The sequence below is a fragment of the Esox lucius genome, chromosome 7, assembly GCF_011004845.1.
Source record: "Esox lucius isolate fEsoLuc1 chromosome 7, fEsoLuc1.pri, whole genome shotgun sequence".
In the NCBI taxonomy this organism is placed as follows: Eukaryota; Metazoa; Chordata; class Actinopteri; order Esociformes; family Esocidae; genus Esox; species Esox lucius.
In genome coordinates, this window is record NC_047575.1 from 47,449,649 (window position 1) to 47,472,159 (window position 22,511).

At 44.6% G+C, this 22,511-nt stretch overlaps 1 protein-coding gene across 2 annotated transcripts in view; it reads left to right on the forward strand.

Annotated features, from left to right (window-relative positions):
* srrm3 (serine/arginine repetitive matrix 3) overlaps nucleotides 1-22,511 on the forward strand; it is an 87,808-nt gene that overhangs the window by 43,247 nt on the left and 22,050 nt on the right. For both annotated transcript variants that reach the window (XM_029121284.2, XM_029121285.2), the window contains exons 2-3: nucleotides 8,776-9,071; nucleotides 20,335-20,436. In XM_029121284.2, the coding sequence (XP_028977117.1) occupies nucleotides 8,788-9,071; nucleotides 20,335-20,436 (386 nt within the window). In that variant the 5' untranslated portion in view covers nucleotides 8,776-8,787. The remainder of the gene's footprint in view (nucleotides 1-8,775; nucleotides 9,072-20,334; nucleotides 20,437-22,511) is intronic.

Below are 22,511 nucleotides of genomic sequence, written 5' to 3' on the forward strand. Positions count from 1 at the left end.
TTACCAGGCGTCTGACTGATACAGCTTTGCAGGTAGAGGGAATTATGTCCAGTGGAATTATTAATGATGTAGCCCAGGTGTCAGACATGTTTCAGCCTGGCCGAGCAACAGCAGGTTTTCACAGCTCCTTCGTACGATTGATTAATTTAGGTCATTGATTAGGAAGAAACTCACATGGTTGTCTATGTCTTAATTGAAAGGGAAATAAACCCACCTGACACCACCTCCTCCACGGTTTGAACTTTGTCGTAGCGTAATATGCAATGACAGGTATAATACAGGCTGGGTAATCATTTTGACTGGAGAGACACATTAGGATTTCCAAAATACAGAAGACAGCCACATAGGTTCATATCAGTGTTTTTTGACCTCCCCAAGGTGTTTTGGGTTGAGATTTTCTGGGCGGCTGTATTTTGTGAAACCTAGCATAATATCACCATGTTTTCCATGTGCCAGATCTTCCAATAATATCAAGACAAGATGAAGCCATCTTAGATGTAGCGCATTCAATAAGTATTCAGACCCTTTCACTTTTTCTTTACGTAATACTCTTATTCAAAAATTTATTATATCTGTGTTTTTGCCTCATCAATGTAAACACATTGGCGTACCCTCAAACAGAGTGTGTTGTGTCCCCAATGAGAGGCGTGGCCAACACAAGCAAAGCTGGTGGCGGATTAAAAACTCTGGGGCTGTAAACTCTTTGAGTGTAAACTTATGCCACATTTCCACTGGGGTTTTACCCCGGTAACAGGGCTACACCAGGGATTTATGCTAATGTTGGCTCTAGACTTTCCTGTTTCAACTATACATTTGGTACCAAGGACTTAAGGAGGGGCTCAGGTGGAGAGGGAGGAGTAAACTATCAACGCAATGTAGTTTTCCGGTTATGAGAAATAAAAGGCGATATTTTTCTGGTTGTACAATAAACAAAAACAATAACACCATGCTCAGTTTGTTTACAATACAGTGTTTGAACTTAAGTAATAAAACACATTTATTTCTCAAACTCCTGCAGCCAGCTCCTCCACCTACACTCGTGTCACCAACTGTAAGCCAGTGTATTCATTATTTAGTTTAATAAGCATTTTGTCAAAACTATCTACCTTTAATAGAAAGGATTCGGGGGAATTCTGAGGTAATGTTGTGTTGTTATAGGTTCTGTAGGCTACATCTCAGTCTCAGCACTCAGTTTTTCTGTTGAGTCAATGGCATTGCATCATTATTGGTCATTCCAGCTCTTTCCATTCTGAGTCTTTGCTTCCCTGTACGGGTGCTTTACTTTTCTTCATTTTATCAGGGATCTGTTTGTTAGATCGGATGAAAACCATTACGAGAAGCCTAAAGCAAACGATACACATCGCTATTCGAACAGCACAACCTGATGCATTTTTGCAACCCGCAAATTCCGCCCTATGTCCTAAAGTGAGAGCCGGGCTACTCAGCCACGGCCTAAACTCTGGGTCTGTAAAATCTGGGTCTGTAAAGTTAGGGACTATAAACTCTGGGTCTGTAAAATCTGGGTCTGTAAAGTTAGGGACTGTAAACTCTGGGACTGTAAACTCTGGGACTGTAAACTCTTGGGCTGTAAACTCTGGGGCTGTTAACTCTGGGACTGTAAACTCTTGGGCTGTAAACTCTGGGACTGTAAACTCTGGGACTCTGAGGCCGTCTCACCTCAGGTAGGTCAGATGCAGCACTGGCATCTCATTACTTACCAGCTCCTCAGTCTGTTGAAGGGCTACACACGGTTCATACTTGCTTTCTGTGAGCAGCCTCCCTGGTGAATCACACTAGCAATGTTAGAAACTAAATCCTCAGCCTGTGCAACCAGTAACCAGTAGGGTCTTTTAACCAAGGTCACAAAGGATAAACGTGTCTCCTGTTACAATATCGCATTTAGGCGGTGATATGTGTGGCCTTTATGCTTCAGTCCAGGTGGCGGAAATGTACAGTTACCAGCAGCCTTCTTCACACTTGAAACAACGGAAGAAAATGTCTCCGCTTCACTAGTAGCTCTCAGGTGACTTTCCTCCCCCCGCATGAGAAACTGGACTCCCACACAAATAAAGTTTGTATTCAGGCATGCCCCTTTATTCTGTTTCATTACAGAACAAATTCAATAATTTAGTCACTTCTTACTTGAGAGCAGGGTAACAGGTTTTCCATGGCCTCCCCTGGGAAGAAAGGAAAGGAGACGGCATTAGCATAAGTAATTATATTGTTCCTGATATGTATGGCCTGACGTGAACTCTGTGTTTGCAGGGTGAGACGTTGCATTCCAATCGTTACTTCAACACCTGTGATATTTCGTTTTCGAGATTATTTTTTGTGTTCAATCGAATCGGGGTTGATTAGGTTCAATTCCATTTGACAGCGGTCAATTCATAAAGGTAAAAACTATTTTATTCTACTTTTAAGCTGTTAAGGAGGTCATTGAATACAAACGCCCTTACAAGAATCAGCCCATTACCTTTCAGTTCAGGTCAGGTCCTGAATTCATCCCAACCCCCGATCTGAATGTACTTCCTGTGGGTTGTTGTTGTCTGCTCCAACCCTGTGACACGCCTGCAGGGAGAGGACATGCGGTGTCGTCCGAATGTGAGTGCTTGCGTCACCCGAAGCGACCCGGGAGCTCAGACAGTTGGGCAGACTGTCCATGACGCATATGATTAACATGGTGCATGGCGTCCACCATCTCCTTCTTCTCCCCATTCACATTGTGTGTGAGCGCGCGTGTGTGTATGTGTGTATGTGTGTGTATGTGTGTATACAAGAGGACTGTCACAGAATATCAAGTGGTGCTTTATTGTATAATAGATTCAGTGAGGATGTCTCCTTCTGTCCTTCCACCTGTTCTATTCCATCAGTCACACACACACAGACACACACACAAACACAGGCACGCACAAACACACACAAACACACGCACACAAACACACGCACAAACACACACATACACACACACATACATACACACACACGCACAAACACACCACACACAAACACAGGCACGCACAAACACACACAAACACACACACACAAACACAGCCATGCACAAACACACACACACACACATACACACACTCACTAACACACACACAAACACACACACACTTAAACACACATGGACACAAACAAACACACACAAAAACATATACACACTCAAAAACACACACACAATCACACACACACGCACACACACAAACACACACACACACACACACACACACACACACAAAAACATATACACCCTCACAAACACACACACAATCACACACACACAAGTACAGTCTCCTCCCTTCACAGTCATTTTGGTGACTTCAAAAATAATAAAGTTGGTTGTGCAAAACAAAGAGAAATTGGATTATTGATTGGATATTTTCTATGTGTGTTCAGGCTCTGGCCAAACCCACTGGTTTCCATGACCAATCAGACAAACCCATAATTTTCTAAGACCAATCGGTTGTTTTTGTCACCAGGTAGTAAGGATTCACAGGGAGTATCTGTTATCCTCCTCCCTCTCCTTCCCTCCTCCTCTGACTCCCCCCTCCTCCCCTAACACCCCCGCCCCACTTCCACACTCCCCCTCGTCTCCCGTAACTCTCCTCTTACCTGTGACAGTGCTGGCAGGGCTTTTCTGACTCCTCAGTGAAAAATGAAGCCATTCGTTTTAGCAGGGCCGACAGACGCTGGGCTAGCAGGCCGGGAGGCCAGGGAGGTTCACTAGTGTTTTAATGTGTGTGTGTGTGTGTGTGTTACACAGAGATGCTCCTGTTCCTATATTGGACGCGACCAGCCAGCATCGCTAGCCTGTCCAAATCACACTACCCGCCACTTCTAAAAGAGACACTGACATCATTTCCTTGTGACCACATTCAGACATGAAAATGCACACATGCCCACTGTTCTGTTCTGTAAGCACCTTCTCAGAATCCTGGGGACAGGGTTGCTTTTATTGAATCTTGACAAGTTGCATCTTCAGTTTATTCATTATTTGAAATCTTATTTTTTGACCAGAACAGGGGTATTGAACTCTTACCCTACGAGGGCCATAGCCTGCTGGTTTTCTGCTGTACCTCATCATTACAGTTTTTTACAGTCGCTAGGACACGTTTCCCAATACTTCACTTTTTCAAACAGAAGTGTAAGTGGGCTAACCTGAGGATCAGTTATCATTGCTTTGGCACAAAATGCATTCAATGACTACATCTTTCAAATTACATTCATTATTTTCTCACTTCGACACAACAACCGCCAAAACTCTGTATACTTACAGGCCAATTTGCACATGCTTACATACTGTTTTCAAAACTGTTAAACTTAAGTTCAAAACAATAACATAATACAAAACTGAATAAGATAGCAATTTGCTACAATTCTACAGTAATATTTTAATGAAATATATTTTAAATCTTAAAATTAGATGCTATAAAAACAATTCTCATTGTAGATGAACATCTACACAGTTGTTACTCTTTCAATTTCATTACAAAAGGAGACCACTACTGAGTAGTTTTGCATTGTGATGTGGACCCAGCCAGAAAATGGACCCAGCCAGAAATAGACAAGTGGCTGAGGAAGAAGAGTGGCTGGGAGGGGGCGAGGAATACGTATGCGTGGTGGAAGAAGAATAAGAGGAAGATCAAGAGCTGTACTCTCAGATGAGATCAGAGCTACTGTAATTGATCATGTAGTAAATCATGGTCTTTCAATGAGAGAGGCTGGTCAGAGAGTGCAGCCAAATCTGCAACACTCAACAGTAGCATCTATTGTTAGAGTTTTCCGGCAAACCAACAGGTAACTTATATTCTGCAAGGGTATTTGACTGAGTTGCACATTACAGAAGTAAATAGACTTGTGTGTAATTGCTTTTGCATATCTGCTTAGGACTCAATGGTTACCTCACACAGGTGGGAGAGAAAGGATGTTCCCTGATGTGCAGGAAACTGCCATTGTTGATGTGGTCATCAGAAACAATGGCATAAAACTCACTGAGATTTGAGACAGAGTCTTGGCAGACAACGTTACTTTTGCAAATATTCACAGTGTAAGCATAACAACTATTTGTAGAGTCCTGAAAAAATTGGGAAGAGCGCCACAGTGGATGTCCCAGGCCAGAGGGGAACCAACATCACAATGAGCGCAGCAATATGGACTACTGTTACAAAAACCAGTAATTGGGCCATACAACACTGAACGTCTCCTTGCGTTCCTGCATGACCTCTATGGAAGGGTTGTGCTAGGTGAGGAAAGGGATGGAGAGAAGAAATCAGCCAACATTTGTAATTGTATGGGACAATGTGGCATTTCAACACTCCCGTGCAGTCACCGAGTGGTGTGCAGAACATCCCAGAATGGTGTCACTTTTCCTCCCACCTTACTCTCCATTCCTCAACCCCATAGAGGAATTATTTTCCTCATGGAGGTGGAAGGTTTATGACCACCATCCACATGATCAAATATCCCTGCTGGACGCAATGAATGCTGGATGCCTGGACATATCAGCAGAAGATTGTCAGGGATGGATCAGGCATGCCAGAAGATTCTTTCCTAGGTGTATTGCCCGAGATGACATAAGATGTGATGTGGATGAGAACCTGTGGCCAAATGGAGAAGACCGAGTAGATTAGCATTACTATTGTATCTGTATCAGTGGATGGTGTATATACAAATTCTTGTATTTTGGAATTACTCAGTGCAAAAAAATATAAATAAAAGACATAAAACATATTGTGGCTTTCTGCATCATGTCTGATTCATTCCAGTAACATATATTGCAGTGAATTATAAACAGAGATGTGTCCTTGTTTTACACAAGAAAACATTGTAAAATGCTACCTGTTGTAAGTGTTTTTTAGGTCATTGTTTTGTGGGTGACAAAGTGTGTTTGTTGTCTGTCAACCTTTGCTAGTGTTCTGGAAGAATGAGTTGATTTGAGACATGTATGAAGTGATTTGGTAGTTTTAGTGCATTTTGAAAGTGAAATGAACTGCTGTGCCGAGCTGAAAGTTGGTTTGGAGAACTGTGTGAAGAGTGTTGAAAAAGTGACCTAAGTATTGGGAAATGTGTCTTAGCGACTGTAAAAAAAACTGTAATGTCACCCACCAGGATTCGCAGGTCTAAACAAGTCCCTGATTAGGGGGTTGACATTTTTATTTTTTTGTAGAACTGTCTTCGAGGTGCAAAATGGAATACCCCTGGAGAAGAGCATAATAATCTATGTTTGTTGAGTGTCGGTTGAATATTCCACATTGTCCCATCTTAGTGTGTCTTATGTCACTCTTCCTGCATGCTCACAAAGCATCTCTGTGTAGCAGTCAGGCTTGGAATTTCGTCATTTTAGATTCAAGGCCATTTGGATTCAGTGTTTAGGGCACCAAGGAAAAAAACATATTATTAACACTATTAACGCGTAAGCGGAGCCGGCCTAAAAGAGTGAATGTCTCTTACTGAGTCTGCCGTCCGTCCCTGATTTGTTTGGCATAGACAAAAACTTTGCTAGTTACAACCTTCATTAGCTACTGGAAGCCTAAAATGAAACTGTTTACTGTAGTGATGGCAAAACGAGGCTTCATTAGCGTTATTTTAGCAGCAGGATATTATGCTGGCAGCACTCAGATTTTCATTATCACAATAAAAGCCATAATTGAAATGTATAATATAGTTAACAATCTTGTATGTAAAAAAAATAAACAGACAAGAACAACATTGGAATGGACATTAAACCTACATTTGACAGACAAGATTGACAGATTAGATTACTTTATATAATTCAATGATTTTGAAAAAGAAAATCTGAGTTAGCGCTGCTAGCATAATATCCTGCTGCTAGAAGAACAGCCATCACCAGTTTACTGTTACATTGCGACTATTTCTGGTGGATTTTCGTATTATATCTTAAGATTTCTTCAGGATAGTCAAACACCTCACTGGCTACATGATTCTCTCGTCTTTTCACTTGACGTAAAAGTCTGTTATCGTCACCTATATTGATACAGTAGTTATTATTTCAATGTCGTTCACGAATGGCTAATAAACTGTTAAAACGGCCAGTGGCCAAAGTCATACAGTTCATAGATACTCTTTGTGGTGGAGGTAAACTTCATGAGAAACGTTACTCAGTTTAACACAATGGTTAATGGTGTCTAAAGAAATATTCAAACTTGACGTGATGTTAATGCATGACAACATTATGTAATGTCAAAATGCCATTCTGACACCCGGCAAATGGTCAGCTCTGTGGTGTTGTGGTTAAAGACACAGCGTTTCACGTGGGTGACCTAGGTTGGAATCTTGAGAGGGCAGCCATGATCAACACTTTCTATTGCGGGCCGGCTGAACTAGGCTTGCCTGGTTTCTTGTTATTATTATACTTTGAATAATAACTTATTATAACTGATTTGGTCTTTCCACATAAAAAGTTCAATTCTTTTATAGCTTCTGGAATTTCTTTCATTCCATGCGTTCACAGGACGACGGCGTTGACAGTTAAGTAGCATAACGTTACGACCAGTTAGCCAGAAGGCTAACATTGCCTCAGTTACAAAAAAGCAAACTGCAAAGTATCCTTTAACGTCACAATAACCTGCGCTAATGAGTACCACCTAAATAAACAAATGTGGTGACTTATCCGTTCGCGGAGCAAGTCATTTTTGTTTTTTAATCTTTCACCACAAACGCTGGTCCGGTGAGGTCCGGTGAGGTCCGGTGAGGTCAATTGAGGTCCAGTTAGGTCCGGTGAGGTCCAGTGAGGTCCGGTGAGGTCAATTGAGGTCCAGTTAGGTCCGGTGAGGTCCAGTGAGGTCCGGTGAGGTCAATTGAGGTCCAGTTAGGTCCGGTGAGTTCCAGTGTGCCCTGCAGGAGATGCCTGTCCTGTTGACTCATGCTGGCCAGACTCTGCTGCAGCTCCTTCTAATGCTGACCACGGGGGTGGGTACGGGGGGAGGGGCGGGGGGAGGGGCGGGGGGGGGGAGATGGATACATGGAGAGAGAGAGAGAATGAGGTGAACATTCGGAGAGACCATTTTATGCCTCTGCCTGGAGTGTGAAGGAATTTCGGGGTCATTTGTTTGATCACAGTGACTCGATAGTGTAGAGCAGAGGTGTCAAACCGGTTCCACGGAGGGCCGAGTGTCTGCAGGTTTTTGCTCTCTCCTTGTACTTGATTGGTTAATTAGGTCACTGATTGGTTAGTTTCTACCCTCACCTGGTTGTGTAGGTATGAACTAGGAACCAATTTATAGGAAAAACCAAAAACCTGCAGACACTCGGCCCTTTGTGGAACTGGTTTGACACCTGTGGTGTAGAGGAACAGTAGCAAATGCATCAGTTGTGATGGCTGAAGATGTCTGCCAAACGTCTGCAACAGATGACCAAGGACCATCTAGCAACATCTCTAATTCCCTATCTAGTGAAACGGAGAGTTGTTAGGAGAAGCCTGGCCCTCTCGTCCAACAGGAGACAAGTCAAAATCCACTACTCCTTGATAGAAAGATGTCAGTTGAAACAGTGGAACTACTCTCTAACCTCTGCCTCTCTGCCTCTCTCTGTCTCTGTCTTTCTGCCTCTCTCTGCCTCTCTGCCTCTCTCTGTCTCTGTCTCTCTCTGTCTCTCTGCCTCTCTGCCTGTCTCTGCCTCTCTGCCTCTCTCTGTCTCTCTGCCTCTCTCTGCCTCTCTGCCTTTCTCTCTGTCTCTCTCTGTCTCTCTGCCTCTCTGCCTTTCTCTCTGTCTCTCTCTGTCTCTCTGGCTCTCTCTGTATCTCTGCCTCTGTAGAGCGTTGTGGACATGTACGATGGGGCGAGGATGCGTTCCGCTCAGGAGGATGTTAACGGGCTTCCCTCTGAGGCCATGGCGGGGCCGTGTGCTGGACCAGGTGGGTCAGAGCCGGTGCCTGACCCAGCAGCAGATCCCAAGCCTGGGGAAGAGATGGGCCCAGAGCTGGAAGACAAGGAGCCCAGCCCAGAACCTGTCCTGGTGAAGAGGGCCCACCGGGAAATCCTGGACCACGAGAGGAAGAGGAGGGTGGAGCTGAAGTGCATGGAGCTTCAGGAGATGATGGAGGAACAGGGGTAAGTGGAGTCTGGAGAGGTAGAAACACAAATTACGCATCTGTCCGGAATGGTACCAAGACAATTTACATGTGATTTAGATTTGATTCCGCAGGGGCACCTGCAAGATTCTGGACTGGGTTTAGATTTGGAGCGATACGCCCTGACTGGATAGTCTTCCTTGTGCACAAGCAGATTAGCCCAGCTGTCAGATCATCTCATTAAACCAAATCCAAACTTTTGTAAGTGGAATCCCAGAGACATCAAGTTAGAGAAATCAGTTTTTCTGTCCCTGAGCCAGGCACTGGACTAATAGATCCAGGGTTTCCATTTAAATGTCTGTGTTCCCCTGGCCATGACCCTGCATGCCTCAGGGAGAAAAGTATTTACAATAAAAAAACATGTCTAGTTCACACCTTGGCATAGCACCGGCGTGCTTGTGTGAGATAAGATAAATATAGGCACCCACCTAATCATTATTATTGAATTACCATGTAGGTACGCACTGAGCTAGTTTGGTATTATACACAGCATGAGTGCAGAATGCAATCACACCCTTGTTAATGGGGAATTTCACATTGACAAGAACCCACCCACTAGGATGTTGAACAGCTCACTATAGGCTGGGAACATACACTGGGATGTTAAACAGCTCGCTATAGGTTGGGAACACCCACTGGGATTTTAAACAGCTCGCTATAGGCTCGGAGCTTAGTGAGACTCCAGATTACAGCTGAACATCCCATTGTTGGAGCACAATGACAAACTGGAGGGACTCCACATAGTTCATGATTTCATATCTCGATGGCCATAAAAGGTCCAGTACAGGACCAGCAACTTCCCCCGGTGCCCGGCTCCTCTCTAGGTTTCTTCCTATATTCCTTTTTTTGGCCATCGAGATCCTTCTTGGCAGTGTGCTTCAACATCTTGTTGTGTACTTGTTGGGTTTGTAGACCATGTAACAGTGCTGTTTGACACTTCTGTATTCATTAATGATGAATGAAAAGGACAAGGGCAAAATTATTACAACACCTTTCATGTTCAATCTGTTTCCATCTCATTTGGATATTTGAAAAGCCATTTCATAATGAAGAAATAATAAAGAAGTAAGCTTCCCAGCTAATAGAGCCAGAGATATAAACTCTTAATTAACATAGCCTAATTCTGCAATTGATATTCTTTAATTGGTAATACACCGTCTTGATATCTTGTAATGTTTCATTATGGGGCAGTAATGTCAAATTAGCTGAAAATAATTACATTATGTTACTGAGTTACGTGCAATCAGGAAAGTAAGTTACAGACTGCAGTTTTGGGCGGGTAACTGTAATTGACTACAGATTTAATAATTTAGTCACAGAAGGTTGCCTTTACAAAACCTGTTTAACCCCAACCCTTTTTCTGATTCATCTGAAGGCTGTTTTACAAGCAATCCATGCAGATTACCGGCCCTAACCCCTAACACGCTGAACTCAAAGTGACGCCTGCTAGTCAACGCGCAGTGAAGGACGCAACCCCTCTTGTTAGCATGCTGTCACTCCTCCAGGGCTAAACAACATGGGGGCAGGGGCTGTCGTGACATGCTAACAACTAAGAGGCTGCCGCTATGCCGCTGCTAATCCCCATCAGACCCTGTACGGCTATGGCTCAGCCGTTCATCCTTCCTGTGTGTGTGTGTGTGTGTGTGTGTGTTTGTGTGCCAGTGTGGGCATGTGTGTGTGTGAACTGCGTGTGAACACCGTAGGCTAGCAGCACAGCCTGACAATGGGCAAAGTCAACAGACTACCGCACGCTAGCTGTAACAGTAGAGCCTGTGTGACCTTGTGTCTGTCTGTGGGGGTGAAGCCAGTTCTGCTCGGAGGCTCTGATTCGGTGATTTCACGCGGCCCTGGTGGAACTAAAATAGCTTTTTATGCTTTGTTAATGTGATGAATTATGAATCCGTGGAGCCTTTTTTATTCCTCCGAAAGGACTCCTGCGAAGTACGTTGAAGCTTTCTAATGTTTATCATGGCAACATTCGCTGGTTTTGGAGAAATTCTGTTTGGAGGCTCCTGGCTACATTGACCATTTTTGTTACTGTATCTGGCAGGGGCTGTCATTCAGGCAAATCTTCATTAATAATTTTTGTAATTATTGTGCAGCTAATGTAGAATTACGGTATGCAAAACATTTGAAATGCCGACCTTGCCGTAAAATTGTCTCTGAGGTAATATGGCTAAATGAAATGCTAATGTAATCTGGGCAGAAGGTTTCTCTCTATCTTCATTGCAGTCAGGTCTTCTTCCACCCCCCTGTTAAGGGATCTTTTATCCCTGTCTAATAACACTAATACATCTTCCAGTATGGTAAGGCCTCCTGGAGGGTTCAGTTTTACCTCTGCTTAGAAGCCCTGAGCTTCACTTCATAGCGATGAACTATTTTGACATTTAGATTGATTCCCCATTTAGCGGCAATGGGGAATGTGTTGGATATGCGGGATAGGACAGACATATTGGAGAAACATGTTGGAGGATAAGCAATTGTTGGAGAAACCTCTGTGTGGACATTTCTAAGAGTTTTCCCCAAAACATAAATTGGATTGTCATGTCCACAGACAACCCTTTAGCTGTTTATTCTATGGCAGCTGTTTTTCAGTGTGAAGGGTCGTCCTTTGAGGGGGTTTGGATTAGAAATTGTATATACTTGCTAAAGTGTATACTCTGAGGGTAATTTGAAGGTATTGCAGGTTTGTATTGCAGTATTGAAGGTATTGCAGGTTTCTGAAGAGACAGATGGGCTAAACACATGTTACAGAATCACTGGGAGTAATTACGGTTGAGGATGCTACATCTGTAGATGAAGAGGCCTGGGTCCCTGGGAGAGTTCCTGAAGATGAACAACTGTCTCATTTTAAAGTTCTTGCCCTTAATCACCTCAGCTCAAACACCTTCCCCCACCCGTCCCTCCCTCCCCAGTGTAATGAACTCATCTCTAGCTGCTATCTGAGGGTTTAGAATAACAAGCGTGGCTGGTGTCAGCAAACCACTAGGGCTGAGTGTTTATGGCAACTGGAGGCCAGACCGAGCTGGACCAGATTCATGTAGCTTATGAGGGATGGGTCACAGGCACCCCGGCCATCTGTCACCCAGGGAAGGCCCTCTCTCTAGGCTCCAGGCTGGCCAGCCCCAGGCTGGTCTCCCCAGGCTGGTCTCCTCGGGCTGACCTCTCCAGGATGGTGTCCTCAGGCTGGTCTCACCAAACTGGCCTCCCCAAGCTGGCATCTAGTTTGATATTCAGGCTCGGATATGGAATGAATTGGAAGGCCATGTGTTCAGTCCCGAACTGAAAATATTTTTTAATTTAAGAAAGATATATGTATTTAATGTAACTCTATTAGTGGGACTTTGAAGAAAGGACACAAGCGCAGGGACATCTAATAACAAAACCAAAACATGACAACACAGAAACTAAACGACAGGAACAAACAGAACAACATTACATCTGGGGAAACCAGTACAAAGACCAACAGGATACACTGGGGAAGCGGGAACTTAAATAGGGTCCGTGATGAGTTAAAACAGGTGGGGGCAATAATCAATGAAAACAGGTGTCCATGATGAAGGGAGGGAAAGGGCGTTGGATTCACTGGCACGGCTGTGATGAAGGGAGGGAGGGTGTTGGATTCACTGGCACGGCTGTGATGAAGGGAGGGAGGGAGGGAGGGCGTTGGATTCACTGGCACAGCTGTGATGAAGGGAGAGAGGGCGTTGGATTCACTGGCACAGCTGTGATGAAGGGAGAGAGGGCGTTGGATTCACTGGCACGGCTGTGATGAAGGGAGGGAGGGAGGGAGGGCGTTGGATTCACTGGCACAGCTGTGATGAAGGGAGAGAGGGGGCGTTGGATTCACTGGCACAGCTGTGATGAAGGGAGAGAGGGCGTTGGATTCACTGGCACGGCTGTGATGAAGTGAGGGAGGGAGGGCGTTGGATTCACTGGCACGACTGTGATGAAGTGATGGAGGGAGGGTGTTGGATTCACTGGCACGGCTGTGATGAAGGGAGGGAGGGAGAGAGGGAGAGAGGGCGTTGGATTCACTGCTGCCGTGCCGGACCGGGACCATTAGTGTATTTGAATTTAAAAGCTTAACATTTTCAAGCAGTGTGCAAAAAAGGCACAAAACACCAATGTGAATACCCTTTCCATATTGGGTTGACACCACAGTCTCATTTTTCCTTTCAACTGTTAGAAAGCAGACTTTTGAGATGGAGCAAGAAGAGAAGAGGTTTTAGTGGGGACGGTTGTTGAAGAACACAGTATCACAGAGAACTATGTTTTTAGCCCAGTTCTCGATACCACTCCACATCTAATGAAGGCCCCTTTTCATAAAAGAGAGCGGGTGGGATTGTGGCTAAAGGATCAAGTGGAGGGGGGTGGAGATGGAGAGGCGCACAGAGCTCAGGCATTAGGAGCAATTAAAATGGTGCCAGGAGTCTGTTTTCATCTTCTACTGGATTGAAGCCAGCGGGCCAGTCTGGTCTCTAACCTCCCAAACACACAAATAATAAAAAGAAATACTTCAAATCTTTTTTTCTTCTCTGTATGCAAGGACACCTAGGGGTACAGATAGCCCCGCCTTCATGACCGTGCTTTTCGCTTGCTAGCTGCTAAGCCCTTGAATTATGCATGCTTGGCATTTGAAGGCCACATACTGTCGACCTGTGAACATGGTCCAGACTCCTGAAAGTATTCAGACTGCAAGTTTACGCTGATTACTGGGGCTGTTCTGGTGCATCTCAGGCTTCCATAATGCAGTGTATTAATAGCGATCTGCGTGTTACAGCCTAGCCCCGGGAGCCAACAGGAACCATGCAATTAAATTAGCCTGCTCAGTAAGCAATCTGAAGGTTGCCAGCCTCCCCCTTTTATTAGTACTTAGATTGATCCAGGCTCTGTAGGAGCCAACCATGTGACAAAAGGAAGGGGGTGTTTGAGTAAAAAAAGAATCTGTCAGGGCCTAATTATATATATATATATATATATATATATATATATATATATATGTATGCTACTATCAAAGTACATTGATTCATTGTGATTAACCCAGAACTAAAGTCTTGTGTAATTAATCAGATTAAGGTTCGGGTCCTTATGTGTTTAGACAAGAGATCAGAATCGTATGGAAGAGATCCAGCCCCCTCTCTTTAACAAGTGTCAGCATGTTACCCACACGTCCTCTTGCTTTCGGAGATTCAAATGATGCAGCAAGAACCACCACAAGGAACATGTAGTCGTGAACGCAGCTCAACGGTTTTCAGCATAAATCGGTGTTCGAACCACCCGGTTTAGAACTGCGCCGATGTAACAGTGGGTCCAGACCTAGTGATTGATACTCCAGTGACACTACTCCCCGAATCAGTGTGTATAGCAGGGTGCCGGGGGGTGTTTCTCCAGGAAGTAATCAGGAAGTAGCCTAATGACTAGAGTCCCGTGGAGGGCGCTGGTCTTTCCTTGGTCCCCCTAATGAAGGACGCGATCTGACTCTCCACGGTAATGCTCAGGGCTTCGCTTTAGGAAAACACACACTGTTAACTGCCGTCTAAACTGATCGTTGCGCTTTTCTCTATCCCTGACACCCCACGGTAGTTTTAGAAATATGCACCACTCCCTCACGCAGTCCAGACTAGCATGGCCTCTCTTACTAAGTTCAAACTGTCCTTTAACAGGGCTTTAATCTACTGTGGGTGTAGCCTAGTCTTACACACCACACGCCACACAGTCCGCCACACAATGCTGGGCTATTTTAGAAAAGCTGTGATAAGACTAAAATGTGCTACCTTCACCTTCCTAGCCTCCTCGTGTAGATTAGCAGAGTATTTATATCTAGAGCTTCAGGGAAATAGATGTTTTTAAAAGGGGATTATATATGCTGATATCCAGGGACAAACACAGATGCACGTGTAGCCCTTTAAACCCAGTAGAGACATCATATCGCAAAGCCAAGTACATCAAAGGTGTTCAGATTGCAGATACAGAAACTTGGGACTTTGTTGCATCTTGTTTTGGGGTGTCTGTGACGGTATTTGATTGGTTAGAGTCAGGCAGGATGAGATCTGGGGGAAATAGAGATGGAACGATAAAGGAGGGGACATAACTAATCAGACATATTGAAAGAGAAGACAGTATTCCAGCTACTATTACTGGAAGTAATACAGAGAATCAGAGACCATGCCTGTTATGATATTTTATGTTGTACCTGGGTAGGAGTAACCCTCTCCACATTGAGACATCCTCTCCACAGAGACCACTTACAACAGACATTTCTATGAGACATCCTCTCCACAGAGACCACCTATAACAGACATTACTATGAAACATCCTCTCCACAGAGACCACCTATAACAGACATTACTATGAGACATCCTCTCCACAGAGACCACCTATAACAGACATTACTATGAGACATCCTCTCCACAGAGACCACCTATAACAGACATTACTATGAGACATCCTCTCCACAGAGACCACCTATAACAGACATTACTATGAGACATCCTCTCCACAGAGACCACCTATAACAGACATTACTATGAGACATCCTCTCCACAGAGACCACCTATAACAAACATTCTTTCTTCCCCATCAGTCTTCTTATCTTGTCTCTGAATTTACAGTATAAGCACATCTCCCTTGAAAACGTATGACTTTATGAAGTGCTATTGTACTGTATTATTCAATTAAATGCTACACATGGGAGTTAAAACATTTCTCGGTAAGATTGTTGCAGCTCTTTTTTTGTTGCTGAAACAGAAAACCAATGTTTTTCTCTCCCTCTACTGCCATGAAACCTAAATCAGCCACTCAATCTCAGTAACTACATTATATTGGCAATATAAACCTTGCTGCACTGGTATTAAAGTCCACTGCAACAGGAGTAGTTAAGCTGCACTGGCCGCTTCCAACCCTCTAATCAATAACTGTCAGTGGATGAAGGCCCTCCATCTCACCCAGACACAGATTTTCCCTGGGCCCTTAGCTAATGGAGACTCTCCCTCCCTTTCTTATTTACAGCTTTCATGTGTATGTTGAGGATAATGTCCCACTGGTCACGTTGACTATAAATGTTGAGGATAATGTCCTGCCCAGTCACTATTATTGTGTATGTTGAGGATAATGTCCCGCTGGTCACTTTGACTATAAATGTTGAGGATAGTGTCCTGCCCAGTCACTATGATTGTGTATGTTGAGGATAATGTCCTGCCCAGTCACTATGATTGTGTATGTTGAGGATAATGTCCTGCGGGTCAGTGTGACTGTGTATGTTGAGGATAATGTCCTGCGGGTCAGTGTGACTGTGTATGTTGAGGATAATGTCCTGCGGGTCAGTGTGACTGTGTATGTTGAGGATAATGTCCTGCGGGTCAGTGTGACTGTGTATGTTGAGGATAATGTCCTGCGGGTCAGTGTGACTGTGTATGTTGAGAATAATGTCCCACTGGGTCACTGTGAATGTGAAATTCGAGGATAATATCGAGCTGGGTCACTGTGAATGTATGTTGAGGATATTGTCCCACTGGGTCATTATTACAATGTATGTTGAGGATAATGTCCCACTGGGTCATTATTACTATGTATTTTGAGGATAATATTCCACTGCATCACTGTTACTTTGTATGTTGAGGATAATGTCCCACTGGGTCATTATTACTATGTATGTTGAGGATAATGTCCCACTGGGTCATTATTACTATGTATGTTGAGGATAATGTCCCACTGGGTCATTATTACTATGTATTTTGAGGATAATATTCCACTGGATCACTGTTACTATGTATGTTGAGGATAATGTGCTGCTTGCTCACTGTGACTGTGTATGCTGAGGATAAAGTCCTGTCAAATTAAATATTTTATTTGTCTAGTGCCTAGAATAACATGCGTCATGCGACACCTATGTAGTAATTAAGAAATATATAAAGTTAAAAATAATGACTAGAAGCAATTTCAAATAGTGTATAAATGGGAAAATGGAGCAATTTCAAATAATGTAGAAATGGGAATATGGACAGTATAAATAAATCTTAAATATTATAAATATAAGTGTTGTAGGGCCTGTACACTGATATTTTAAAATATGCCAATATATATGAATGTAAAAGTGACCACTTTCAAGTCGCTGTGCCTTTGCATGTTGAGGATAATGTCCCGATGGTTCCCTGTGCCTTTGCATGTTGAGGATAATGTCCCGATGGTTCCCTGTGCCTTTGCATGTTGAGGATAATGTCCCGATGGTTCCCTGTGCCTTTGCATGTTGAGGATAATGTCCCGATGGTTCCCTGTGCCTTTGCATGTTGACGATTATGTCCAAATGGGTCCCTGTGCCTTTGAATGCTGAGGATAATGTCCTGATGGGTCCCTGTGCCTATGAATGTTGAGGATAATGTCCTGATTTGTCACTGTGACTGTGTGTTTTTGGATAATGTTCATGCTCAGTTTCACATAAATTTGAAAAAGCATTTAAATGTCTAAGGCTTACTGTGTCTCTTCCTCTGAAATCTCCATCCGAGGCCACCAGTTGTAGGGCAGACTGTAGCAGATTGTTTGCGCGTGTGTGTCTTGTGTTGTGTACATCAGTGACCTTTCCTCCCACAGTTGCACTAATTAACAGTGAAGCTCCAAAAGGTGAAGTGGGGCTGCCTGTTGACAACAGCCTGTGACAAATGCTCAATACATCACCATTTATGCACATTGATTTTGAGTCCAGAATAGATTTTTACCACTCTAATGTAACTCAAAAAGCAATTGCACATTTAGGAGACCTGAAAAAGAGATTTATTTTGTGTGTTTGAGTCAGGACTGAATCGTTCTGGCCAGCTTGGCTATTTAAGTGCCCATCTCTGCGGAACATCTTTACTGGTATTGGATCTTAATTTGATCCCTCTGTTTCCTGTGACTCAAATGCTCTGTCATTTAGATAGATAAATCACATTAATAAACTGTTATATTACCAGTGTTCTAATATTTTCCAGTTGTTCAGTTGAACATTCTACATACGTAGCTAACATTTAGATAACCCTTTTTTGTTGAAAGGTCGGGCTTATAAACCACAGCGCTTTGTGTTTGTCAGGAAGAGGGAACGACGAGACAGTAGAATGTACAACTGAGTCTTCCTCTGCAGGCCAGTCCAGGGCCTGGTCAGTGGATCTGCGAGTGAGACAGGCTCAGTGTCCAGAGGCAGATGGGCCAGAGAGTCCGTCTTTCGCACAGTGGGCACGTGTCACTCGTTATGTTTACGCAAGACTGATTCATTGGCCAATAATGAGGATTTCAAGGAACAAGAGCTCTAGCGCATCAGCATCTACCCCAGTGATGCCATAAAATGACAGACATTACACACCCTGTGAAGCGTACGCCCACTGCCCGCGGTTAACCAATCCCTTCAGACCATCCCGCAGCGTAGACCAATCAGGGTGAATGGAGGACATGCTGGCTGTGTGCTTGGCTGCACAGCAAAACCATAGGAGAGATATGACATGGAAGAGGAGATGGGGGGGGTGGAGAAAGACTAGGGGGAGGAACTGGAATAAGAGGAGAAGGTGGAAGACATGGAGAAAAGTAAGAGGAGATGGAAGACATCAAAGGGAAGGGGGAGAGGAGGAGGAGAAGGAGAAAGAGGAGGATATAAAACACTTGGTCTGTCTGTTCAGCAGCCCTCCTCTATGTTTCCACACACACTGACACACACAGACACACAACAGACTTAGACCCAGAACCAGACCACTACCGTAACCTTCTATCGTGGCACTGACAGCCTAGAGCTTGTCTGGGGTGGTATGGACCAGCAGCTACTGTTACAGTGATTGGTTTGGTTTGGTTCAGGCTGCAGTCTTTTATTTCAGTATTGACCTGGACAGGTGCTGTCAATCACTGGCATCAAAACCTACCCAGTCAGTGTTCAGCCTGACTGGCGACTCACACGTTGCCAGTACCTTGCCATTGAACCGGCAGAACTGGGTTGATTCTCTGATTGGTTGTAACCTGATAACAGAAGGGGAATCACTTTACACCATTTTACAGACTCATCTCATTTAGGCTTACTGATGAGTGGTGGTGGTGGGGGGGGGGGGGGGGCTTGATGCTGAACTCTCTACCAATTTAGCCAGTCGAGACCGCTCGCCTTCAGTTGCTCTGTCTGTAATTTTATGCCCTCTCATTGTACGAGTCCACAGGATTCTAGCGAATGGAGATAAGCTTACTGGGTAATGGATAAAAATGGCTAGCAGAATTGAATGTGATTGGTGGGTACAACAGGGGGTTGGCCAAGAGGTTTCAGTGTGATTGGTGGGTTTCTGCACTCCGAATAGGAGTGCAGAAACCCAGGACGCTGGGGTGTTGGAGATTTATCTCAGAGCTAGTGAAGCAAAGCGCTCTCACTCACACACTGTGAATCATCTCAGTTGCTCCTGTTCACACGAACGCAAACACAGTCAATCCTGAGGGAAGGGCTGTAACTGCATCTGAATCTGGCACCACGTATCATATTTGTGTCAATTAGGCCGTTCTATGGGAAACGTTACATGTTCCCGGACAGTCATCTTCTCCCCCACAGTGTCTCTGAGGTCTGAGACACACCCATGACCGCAATGTCACAGTGTCTCTAACATCTGGGACACACTCATGACCGCTATGTCACAGTGTCTCTAACATCTGGGACACACTCATGACCGCTATGTCACAGTGTCTCTAACATCTGGGACACACTCATGACCGCTATGTCACAGAGTCTCTAACATCTGGGACACACCCATGACCGCTATGTCACAGAGTCTCTAACATCTGTCACACCCATGACCGCTATGTCACAGTGCCTTTAACATCTGGGACACACCCATGACTGCTATGTCACAGTGTCTTTAACATCTGGGACACACCCAGGACCGCTATGTCATAGTGTCTCTAACATCTGTCACACCCATGACCGCTGTGTCACAGTGCCTCTAACATCTGGGACACACCCGTGACCGCTGTGTCAAAATGTTTCTAAAGTTTGGGGGACACACATGACCGCTATGTCACAGTGTCTCGTGACACAGTGGCCTGTAACTCACCAGAACTCATCCATTTGGCACCAATGCCAGCCTACCATCCGACTGGGTGTGTTGTTTCTTTGGTGACTGGGTGTGTTGTTGCTATAGTGTCTGGATGTGCTGTTTCTATAGTGACCAGGTGTATTGTTGCTAAACCGAATGGGTGTGATGTTTCTATAGTAACTAAATCTTTTCTCTCCCACCTCCGCTGTCCTTTAGGTACTCCGAGGAGGAGATCAGGCAGAAAGTCGGCACCTTCAGACAGATGCTGATGGAGAAAGAAGGAGTGATCACAAGAGAAGGAGCCCACACACGACCACCGTAAGTCCCACTGTTCAGTATCACAAGTCCCACTGTTCAGTATCACAAGTCCCACTGTTCAGTATCACAAGTACCACTGTTCAGTATCACAAGTCCCACTGTTCAGTATCACAAGTCCCACTGTTCAGTATCACAAGTCCCACTGTTCAGTATCACAAGTCCCACTGTTCAGTATCACAAGTACCACTGTTCAGTATCACAAGTCCCACTGTTCAGTATCACAAGTCCCACTGTTCAGTATCACAAGTACCACTGTTCAGTATCACAAGTACCACTGTTCAGTATCACAAGTCCCACTGTTCAGTATCACAAGTACCACTGTTCAGTATCACAAGTACCACTGTTCAGTATCACAAGTCCCACTGTTCTGTAACACAAGTCCCACTGTTCAGTATCACAAGTCCCACTGTTCTGTAACACAAGTCCCACTGTTCAGTATCACAAGTCCCACTGTTCTGTAACACAAGTCCCACTGTTCAGTATCACAAGTCCCACTGTTCAGTATCACAAGTCCCACTGTTCAGTATCACAAGTACCACTGTTCAGTATCACAAGTACCACTGTTCAGTATCACAAGTACCACTGTTAAGTATCACAAGTCCCACTGTTCAGTATCACAAGTGAAAGGAGAGCAAATTATTTGTCCATTGTCCCTGCAGCTGTGCAGGGGCGGGGCTGGCCCTGTTGGCTGCCTCTGACGGCTTTCTGCGAAGGTTGGTGTTGGTGCGACGCAGGATTCAGCAGGCGGGGTGTGTTCGGGAGAACCGCCATGGTCCGTTACCAGCGGTGTTGTAGGATATCGGTCCGTCGGCTTTCATCCTGTTTCTCAGTGCCGTTGGAGTGTGGCTTACAGTTGGTGAATGGACGAAGCACCGGAGCCGGAGCGTACCAGAACCTCTCCAATTGGAGCACTTGGAGAAGTGAATGCTCCCAGGGACAGTGGTGTCAGTCCTCAGGGGGAAGCCTGGCTGGTGCGTTTCCGTGTCTGTGGACTGTGATTTAGGCTTTGAAGGGAAGGTTCATGATTCTGACAATGAAGCCCTGAGTCAGATGGATTGGTTGGACTTACCAGCGTGAATCCATGTTCGCACCTAATATGTCCCAAAGTCTGACTAATGACAGTCTGCCCATGGCTTTTCCTGTCACCTAAATTGTGAACTGACATGTGCCCGCTAATTGACTTTAAGGCGAGATAGAAGCAGAGAAAGAGAGAGAGAGAGAAGCAGGCAGGAATGCAGGATGGCAGAAGTAGATGATTTTGTCATGCTGAGGAGTGGAATAAAGCACTGCAGCGAGACAGACAGGTAGAAATGGTCTCTTTCAGAATGAGGCTCGTTCCTGAGGCATGTTCTCTGAGAGGTGAAACAGGGCGCGTTCCTAAGGCGCTATCACAGTCCTCCTCCCCCGCTGCTGCATTCAAAGCTCAAGAAAGCTTTGGCGCGCGCGTGTGCACACACTGAGCTAATGTCTTAGAGAAAGGGACATGCATGTTATGTCAGTTGTCATATTTCAGCCATAATTGAAATGAAATTAGGGGTTGCTTTATTACTTCTCCTGTGGTTTCCATGGGGATAGAGAACCGGGCTGGTGTGGTGGTAGCAGTTTGTTTCTTTCTGTCACTTGGATCCGGATCCTTCCACTCTCAGAGGATGTTATGTCTGATCTGGATTGACCCCCCCCCCCCCAGTCTTGAACTTCCTTTCTAAGAGTTGCTTCTATCTTCGTGTATTGATTTTAGCCTGTAATACCAGGGAATGCAGACAGTGTGTAAGTCTTTTCAGAGCAACTGAACCGGACCTTAAATGCCTTTACAGTTCCAGCTGAGATGGATCAATGTGGCGTGGACACTGGCCTGAAGCCTGGATCCAAAAACAACCTCATTGGTCGCCTCCACAATTCATTAAACACCAGTCATCCATTCATTTATCTGTCTAACTACAGGGCTCTAGGACAAGGGTTCAAACTGGCCAATTCTCTAGTATTACTGAATATCAACTAGTACACAAACATTTTGTTCTGTTTGTTGTTTTATATCTAAGCGCTGAAAATCTATTATTTTAAGTTGACATTAGATT